The following is a 9,058-nucleotide window of genomic DNA, read 5'->3' as shown; positions in this document are numbered from 1 at the left end:
TTAAAAAAGAGTTCAGAAAGGTTGTAGAATACAAGATCCATATACAAAAATCAATTACATTTCTATATACTTGCAACGAACAACTTGAAGATAAAATTAACAAAACAATTCTATTTGAAACAGCACCAAAAAGAATAAAATACTTCGGAATAACTTTAACAAAATAAGTACAAATTTTATGCTCTGAAAATTCAGAACACTGAAAGAAATTAAAGAAGACTTAAATATAAAGATATCCCATGTTCATGAATCACAAGGCAATAGCTCTCAAATTGATCTACAGATTCAATGCAATCCCTATGGAAAAATCTCGGCTAGCTTTTTTGCAGGAGATAATCTTAAAATTCATATGAAAAATGAAAGGGTCTCACAATAGCAAAACAATCTTGAAAAAGAAGAACAAAGTTGGAGGACTCATACTTCCCAACTTCATAACTTACTACAAAGCTATATTAAGATAGATTGGGGAGGCCTGGGTGGCTCAATCGGTTAAATGTCTACTTCAGGCTCAGGTCACGATCCCAGGGGAGAGTCCCACCTCAGACTCCTAGCTCAGGGGAGTCTGCTTCTCACCCTGCTTGTCGTTACCCCTGCTTGTGCACGCTCTTTCATGCAATCTCTCTCTGACAAATGAATATATAAGATATTAAAAAAAAAAAGATAGATTGTACCAATATAATGATAAACAGAGATTAATAGAACAGAACTGAACATTCAGAAATAAACCCCTAGATCAATGGTCCACTAATTTTTGACAAGAGTGTCACATCAACTCAATAGGGCAAATAATAGTTTTTTTGAACAAATGGTGTTGGGACAACAGGATATCCTCATGCAAAAGAATGAAGATGGGCCCCTAACACCATGCGCAAAAATTAACTCAAAATAATTCACAGACCTATATATAAGAGCTAAAAATATAAAACTCTTAGAAGAACACATAAGAGTATATTAGGGTTAAGTAGTGGATTAGGTAATGATTAAAGAAACAACAACAAAAAAGTAGATGAACTGGAGTTCATCAAAATGAAAAACTTCAGTGCCGCAAAGGAAATCATTAAAAAAGTGAAAAAACAATCTCCAGAATGGGAGAAAATCTTTGCAAATCATGTGTCTGATAAGGGGCCTGTTTGTAGAATATACTAAGACCTGTTAACTCAATAATCAAAAGACAAATAACCCAATTACAGAATGGGCAAAGGATCTGAAAAGATAGTTCCCCAAAGAAGATATACAAATGGCTGATAAGCACATGAAAAGATGGTCAACCTTATTAGCTATGGGGGGGTGGAATGCAAATTAAAACCACAGTGAGATATCACTTCACACCCGGGGGCGGGCGGGGGTGGCCATAATGGAAGAGACAGATAAGGACAAAGGTTGGTAAATGTGAAGAACTCTGAACCCTTATACACCATAGGTGGGAATACAAAATGGTGCAGCCACTTTGGAAAACAGTTTTCTGTTCCTCAGAAGGTTCAACATATAGATACCATTTGACCTAGCATATTTACTCCTAGGTATATGCCCAAGAGAAATGAGAATATATGTCCACAAAAAAAATTTGTCAATAAATGTTCATAGCAGCATTATTCATAATAGCCAATTAGTAGAAATAGCCCAAATGTTTATTAACTGATGAATGAGCAAATAAAAGGTGGTATTCATAGGGTGAAATATTACTGGGCAACAAAAAGCAATGAAGTATTGATACATGCTACAACATGGAAAAATCTTAAAAGAGCATACAAAACAAAAGATTCCAGTCACAAAAAACTATATATTGTATGATTCCTTTTATATAAAATGTCCAGAATAGACAAATCTATAGTGACAGAAAGTAGGCTGGTGATTGCCTAAAGCTGAGCGAGGAGGGAATGGGAAGTGTATGGTATGGAAGAGGTATGGAATTTTTCTTCTTAAAATTTTTAATTGTGGTTAAAAAAAAAGCTACATCAACTAAAATTTACCACTGTAATTGTTTATAAGTGTACAGCTTGGTAATATTAAGTAGATTCACATTATTATAAAATAGATCTCCAGAACTTTTTCATATTGCAAAACTGAAACTACCCTTTAAACAACTTCCCATTTCCTCCTCCCCACAGACGCTGGCAATGACTATTCTACTTTCTGTGTCTGTGACTTTGACTACTCTAGGTTCTCATGTAAGTGGTATCATACTGTATTTGTCTTTTTGTGACTCGACTTCATGCAGCATAATGATCTTAGCGCTCATCCATACTTTAGCATGTGATACCATTTCTTTCCTTTTTAAGGCTGAATAATATTCCACTGTACATTTATATACATACCATGCTTTGTTTACACATTCATCTGTGGACAGACACTGGGTTGCTTCCACTTCTCGGCTATTGTGAATAATGTTGCCATGAACATGGTATACAAATATCCACTCGAGATCCTGCTTCCAATTATTTTAGATATATACTCAAAAGTGGAACTGCTGGATTATGGGGGCATCTCCTTAGAATGACAAAACTATTCTAAAATTTGACAGTGGTGATAGTTGCACAATCCTAGAATAGACTAAAACCCACTAAATTGTACACTTCAAATGGGTTAATCATATGGTATATAAATTATATCTCAATAAAACTGTTAAAAAATACAACTCCTAAAGGCTGAATGGTGGATATAATTACTTAAAGCTTTTGACTGAACTAGATTATTAATCTGGCTAACTAACCTGTCAATCTTGTCATACAGGTAATTTTTGGCTCTAATTTTTGATGACCTGGCTAGATGTTTAATAGGAGTTTTTTTGAGGTGTAACCTAAGTGCTTCTTCAACACGCTCCATTAGAGAAAAGTAAGAAAAAGAGATTCATAGTATCTTTAATTCAATAATAAACTTTTCATATTTTGTGTCAGGAAATACTGTGAAGAAATAGCAAACTCATACTAACTACAGAAATTTTTATTTCATCTGTTTTGTAGCTATGCCATTCACCAGATTCTTAAAAGACAGGGATAAATAAGGCAGGACTTGATTACTCACTTTGACTTCAGGTTTACTTTTTGAAAAGTCACTCACAATGATTTCACCTACAAGATGCTCAAAAGACAGAGGGTTTATTCACCTTATTTTTGCAATACAAAATTATAAAATTATAAAGTCCTAAGTCCAATGTCATTGAATGGGGAAAGAGGTAATAAGTTAAAAAACCAGGAGAGAAAAATCTTGAGAAAAAAAATATGCATCAAATTCAGATTCTTCTCACCTCTAATTGTTATACACAACAAGTAACGCTATCGGCAATACAGATGGCCACTGATACTTAGAAACTCATCTCATCATCTTCTTTTCAGCTTTATCTAGACATTTTCAATCTTGTCAAGATTCAAAGATACACTTTAAGAAAGACCATAAATGAGATAATCTCAAAGATTTCTCATGATCTCTTCTGATCAGAGCAGAGCTAAGTAAAAAAAAACCTTACTGGTCTGAGTGATCATTTTTAAAACAATTGACTCTATACAGTTCACAGCAAAAACACCAGTTTGGAGGTCGACTTTCAATTTCAGTCCCTGGCAGAGGCTGAAACAATGTTTATGATCTAATTATAGAGATGGTTGTCTTGTTGAGACAGTCCTTCTTTCCAGATTACACATCTTAATACATTTTAACAGCTTTTCCTAAATAATCTCTCAGGTTTGACTTTAAGTGAAGATTGAAATACTAACAATTGGATTCAGATTCTCATTACAGATTTTTCAAAGTCCGTCTGTGCACAGAAGCCAAATTATGCATGGCGACTCGAACAGTTGAGGTCCCCTCAGGGATATCACAGGAATTGATGACCGAATGTAGTGCCCGGGTATACGCTGCAAATAAAGGTTTGCACAGTGAGGAATGAAGTTAGATTCTCAACTACTCACTCTGTCAACCTCCTTCCCATTACTACTGCTTCTATACAAGTCTCATAGATATTAACTTTTCCTATTCATTGAATAAACACTTATTGAGTACTTAGTACATGTCAAGCACTCTGTGAGGACAGAAAAGATAATGACGAGAATGCACACAAAAATAATTAAATTGCAGTGTTAACACTTTCAAACAAGAGGTCTATGTAAAATATCATCACCGAATGAAGTGCAGAATGAATGAAAAAACATCTAGGAAAAGATGGAAAAGATTTCCAGAAGTAGTAACATGTAAGATGGTCTTGAATGATTAATAAGAGTAATCGAAAGGAGGTCTTCTAGGCAGAAAAATATGTGGAGCAAAAGGCATAAAAAAGGCAACATGTACTGGAAATAGCAAGTTTGATAAGGCTGGAGTGTCGCCTGGGGCCAGAGAGAAAATATGCCAAATATGGCATGCATTTTGTACTGTAATGTTGAACCCTCAAGGTTTTAGAACAGAGGAATGGCATGATAAGATTTGTGTTTTTAAAATTTAACTCACAGAATTGATGAGAAACTCGTATCACATGGATGGGGAAGTAGGAATACAAATAGTGGCGGTATTTTGGTGTGTGCATGAAGCCTACATAATCTCTACACTGTGTACATCAATATGTTTAAGGATGGCCAGGAAACAGAAACATCAGTGACAATAAGAAGGACTGTTTTCTCTAGCTGCGATTCCTGAAGATAGTGTTTATACTGGTCCTCATTTTCCTCTGCGTCACCTGGCAGAACTGGACAGTCTAATGTGGATAGAGATGGTAATAAATCTATGTTAAGTAACATTGAAGTATTTGAATAACAGGGAACGCAACTGGACAGATGGCCATAAAACATAAGCCCTAATTTCTTCATTTATAGGAGAACCAGGAAGCCAAGTCTCCCTACAGTGGAGTAGAAATATTTCCCCAGCATTAATGGAGACAAAAAGATAGCCGATCTCAAAAGGATTATAACTCACTATAATTATTTTTATTGTCCCAGAGTTGTTTTGTAAAGGCGTTATAACAGTCTCTGATATCAATCTCAATAAATGCTAACTTACTATGATCACTACATTTCTTGTTTGTTTTTTAATTGCCACCAAGCCATAACCATTCCTTTAAGAAGCTTACCTCTATGGTTTTTATAGAAAATACAATTGTTGGCGCAGGTATCAGGATGAGCATCCCAAAAATCAGGACCACAGCAGCATAGTGGAGGTAGAGTAATATTATACAGCCGCATTTTCTCCTGGATCTGGGCTCGCAGAGCTTCTACATATCTATAAAGATACAGTATGGTCAGGCAAAGTGGAGCACTAGGAAGAGAATGAGCATGAGTCCTTATCTGATGACCAGCTTTAACCATTAAAACTAGTTCACATCTCTGTGTCTCAACTCTTCCTCTTTGTACTGGGAAACAGCACTGGGGAAAATACAGTGCTATTCCTCTAGAGCCAGGACTTTATGCAGAACTTTTCAAAATACCTTTGGGATTCCTTTTCTCTCTGTTGTTGTTTTTCTCTGACTCCTTTTAGTTCCTCAAGTTTCAGCTGGGCTAATATGTCACTCATCTTCTCCCCTGAATACAGCTCTTCATGAAAGTTCATTCTTAGTATCCTCTGCTCTTCGGCATAACGTTGCTGCTCTTTCTTTTTTTTAATTCTGAGAATAAAATCATAACACGGTTAGGAATTTCATAAAATCACTATTTAAATTAGCTTCTAGACCCAAATAATTCAAGGAATTCCCAGAAACAAGAGAGTCAGGAAATCAGTTTAGCACCCTAGGGTAGCCTTAAAAATTCCTGCTGGCTGACTGAAGGTTATTCTACAGCTCACGTAAATATATAGCCTCTCAAATGACAAGGACCACTGCTTACGTATAAAAAGGTTTCGCTGTAAGAATACAAGTACAAAAGCTTTCTTACCTTAGACAACCAAATAAATAGATAGATCAACCAACCAACCAACCAGACAAAATACAAAAACAATGGGTTTTATGACTCTGGACATCAGGTGATGAGAGGCAGTGATTCTTGACAGTAAACAAATGAAGTGAGCCCTATTAATTGCCAAAACCTACTGCCTTGTAAGTTTCCAGGCAGCAGCATGAGGTAGGAGTATTGAGGTAGAGCCTGGTAGACTCCCTGAGTCAAGAAGTTGGAGCTGAAGGTCCAGGGACCAAAGGCAACTAGAGTTCATAACAGGGAATACCAAAGAGTGGAGAGCTGTTCAAGAGTGAAAACTTGGAGATCTACTGTGTATCCTTCTGATACACACCAGAGTACTCTGTACCTATTTGAAGAAATAACCTGAGGCTAGGAGCAGAATCATCAGTAACAGAATCATGGGTAACAAGGAACAGTGACTAGGCTCACACAGAGCTGGGAATAGTGCCTGTTCCCACCAATCAAACTTGAAAAACTCGTAACACACAGGGCATTGGGCAGAATTTTCAGAATGATCTTACCTCCACAGTGGGGAATGTTGGTTAGTCCTAAACTGAGCACTGTTCCAGACACAAGGTCATAAATTATGAAAGCAAATCCCCAAAGTAATTTAACTGTACCCCAAAAGCTGAGAAAAATTTATAAGAATACAAAGATACCTAGCAACCAACAAGGTAAAATTCACAATGTTTGACATCTAATCAAAGACTACCAAGGATGCAAAGAAGCAGGAAAACTTACTTATAATGAACAGAAAAACCAATCAAAACCAACCTAGAACTGAGTTATTAGAATTAGGACAGGAAAACATTAGAATAGTTATGCCTACATTTTATACGTTCAAAAAGTTAAGATATAAAAAAGACAAATCAAACTTCTCAAGATGAAAACTACAACTTCTGAAATGAAAAACACACTGGAAAACAAGCCTATATTTAATGAAATCAATAACTAATAACCTTTCAAAACAGAAAGCACCAGGCCCACACGGGATCACCAAATAATCATGGAAGAAATTATACCAATTCTCTACAATCTTCCTTCAGAGGACAGAAACAGAATGAGTATTTCTTAGCTCATTCTATGAGGCCAGCACTACCCTAATACCAAAACCGGACAAAGATATTACAGGGAAAGAAAACTAGAGGGGCCCTGGGAGGTTCAGTCAGTTAAGCATCTGCCTTTAGCTCAGGTCATGATCTCAGAGTCCTGGGATCAAGCCCTGCATTGGGCTTCCAGCTTGGCAGGGAGTCTGCTTGTCCTTTTCTCTCTGCCCTCTTCCTGCTTTATTCTCTCTGTCTCTCTCTCAAATAACTAAATAATAAATAAATAAATAAGTAAACAAACTAGAGACCAATATTTCTCATGAACACAGAGAAAGAAATCCTCAAAAATGTTAGCACATCAAAACTAACAATGTAGAAAAAGAATTATATGCCAAGACCAAGTGGGGTTTATCCCAGGAATGCAAGGCTAATTCAACATGGAAAAAAAAAAATCAATGTAATCTGTCACGTCAACAGGAGAAATAAGAAAAATCACATACCTTATAAATATACATAGAAAAAGCATCTGACAAAATCCAGCACCATTTATGATACTCTTGGTAAACTAGAAATAAAAGGAACTTTCTAAACTTGATAAAGGGTATCTACAAAAAACATACAGCTACATCATACTCAAAGGCGAGAAACTAGACAGTTGCCCACTAGGATCAGGAATAAGTCAAGATTTTCTCCTCACCACTTCTTTTTCAACATGATACTGAAAGTCTTAGCCAATGCAATAAGACAAGAAAAGGAAATAAAAGATAAATTGGGAAGGAAAACAATGCTGTGTTTGTTTCCAGATGACATGACAGTCTATGTTCTTCCCAATCTGATCTATAGATTCCATGCAACCTCCCCCCACCCCAAATCCCAATAAGTTATTTTATAGATAGCAACAAAGTTATTCTAAAGTTTTTATGGTGAGGCAAAATTCCCCAAATAGCTAAGATAATACTGAGGGAAAAAAACAAAGTTAGAAGATACATACTACTCAACTTTAAGACTTTTACAAAGCTGCAGTGATCAAGACAGTGTGGTATTGGTGGCAGAATAGACAAATAGAATAGCATGGAACAGAAAGCCCAGAAATAGACCCATCTTAATAGAGTTACTGATCTTTGACAAAGAAGCAAAGGCAATGCAATGGCATGAAGACAGTCTCTTCAACAAATGGTGCAGAAACAACTGAATATCCATGTACAAAAAATGAATCTAGACAAAGACCTTACACTCCTCACAAAACAAAAAGGGTCACAGAATTAACTATAAAATGCAAAACTAAAAAACTCCTAGAAGATAATTTAGGTGAAAATCGACATGATCTTGGGTATGGTGATGATATTTTAGATACATACCAAAGGCATGATCCATAAAAGAAACAATTGATAAGGTAGACTCCATTAAAATCAGAAACTTCTGCTCTGCAAAAGGCACTGTGAGAAGACAAGCCATAGACTGGTAGAAAATATTTGCAAAAGATATCTCATAGAAGACTACTGACCAAATATACAAAGAACTCATAACTCAACAATAAGAAAACAAACCTGATTTTAAAATGAGCCAAAGGGGCACCTGGGTTGCCAGAGGATTAAGCTTCTGCCTTCGGCTCAGGTTATGATCTCAGGGTCTGGGATCGAGCCCCACATCGGGCTCTCTGCTCAGTGGGGAGCCTGCTTCCCCCCACCCACACACACACTGCCTGCCTCTCTGCCTCTCTGTCTCTCTTTGTCAAATAAATAAATAAAATTTTTAAAAAAATGAGCCAAAGACCTGAACAGACATCTCAGCGAAGAATATATAGAGTTAGCCTTGAACAACACGAACTTGAGCTGCATGGATCCACTTACATGTGGATTTTTTTTAAAATAATATAGTACTGTAAATGTATTTTTTGTTTCTTATGATTTCCTTAATAACATTTTCTTTTTTCTAGCTTATTTTATTGTAAGAATATAGCATATAATACATATAACATATAAAACATGTATTTATCAACTGTTTATGTTATTGTGAAGGCTTCTAGTCAACAACAGGCTATAAGTAGTTAAGTTTGGGGAGTCAAAAGTTACAGGTGGTTTTCAACAATGTGGAATATTACTGCCCCTAACTCCCACGTTGTTCAAAGGTCATATGTTTATGGGA

The 9,058-nt window shown here is 36.1% G+C and overlaps 1 protein-coding gene across 3 annotated transcripts in view; it reads right to left on the bottom strand.

Moving 5' to 3' along the window:
* Positions 1 to 2,922: 2,922 nt before the first annotated feature.
* Positions 2,923 to 9,058, bottom strand: part of CCDC15 (coiled-coil domain containing 15) — an 87,738-nt gene continuing 81,602 nt past the window's right edge. For all 3 annotated transcript variants that reach the window (XM_047692827.1, XM_047692825.1, XM_047692826.1), the window contains 3 exons: positions 5,405 to 5,581; positions 5,051 to 5,199; positions 2,923 to 3,848 (listed from right to left, as the gene is read on the bottom strand). In XM_047692827.1, the coding sequence (XP_047548783.1) occupies positions 3,727 to 3,848; positions 5,051 to 5,199; positions 5,405 to 5,581 (448 nt within the window). In that variant the 3' untranslated portion in view covers positions 2,923 to 3,726. The remainder of the gene's footprint in view (positions 3,849 to 5,050; positions 5,200 to 5,404; positions 5,582 to 9,058) is intronic.

The sequence above is a fragment of the Lutra lutra genome, chromosome 10 (genome assembly GCF_902655055.1).
Source record: "Lutra lutra chromosome 10, mLutLut1.2, whole genome shotgun sequence".
Lineage (NCBI taxonomy): Eukaryota > Metazoa > Chordata > Mammalia > Carnivora > Mustelidae > Lutra > Lutra lutra.
Note: the sequence above shows the minus strand (reverse complement) of the source record. Positions and strands in the feature narration are given on the sequence as shown.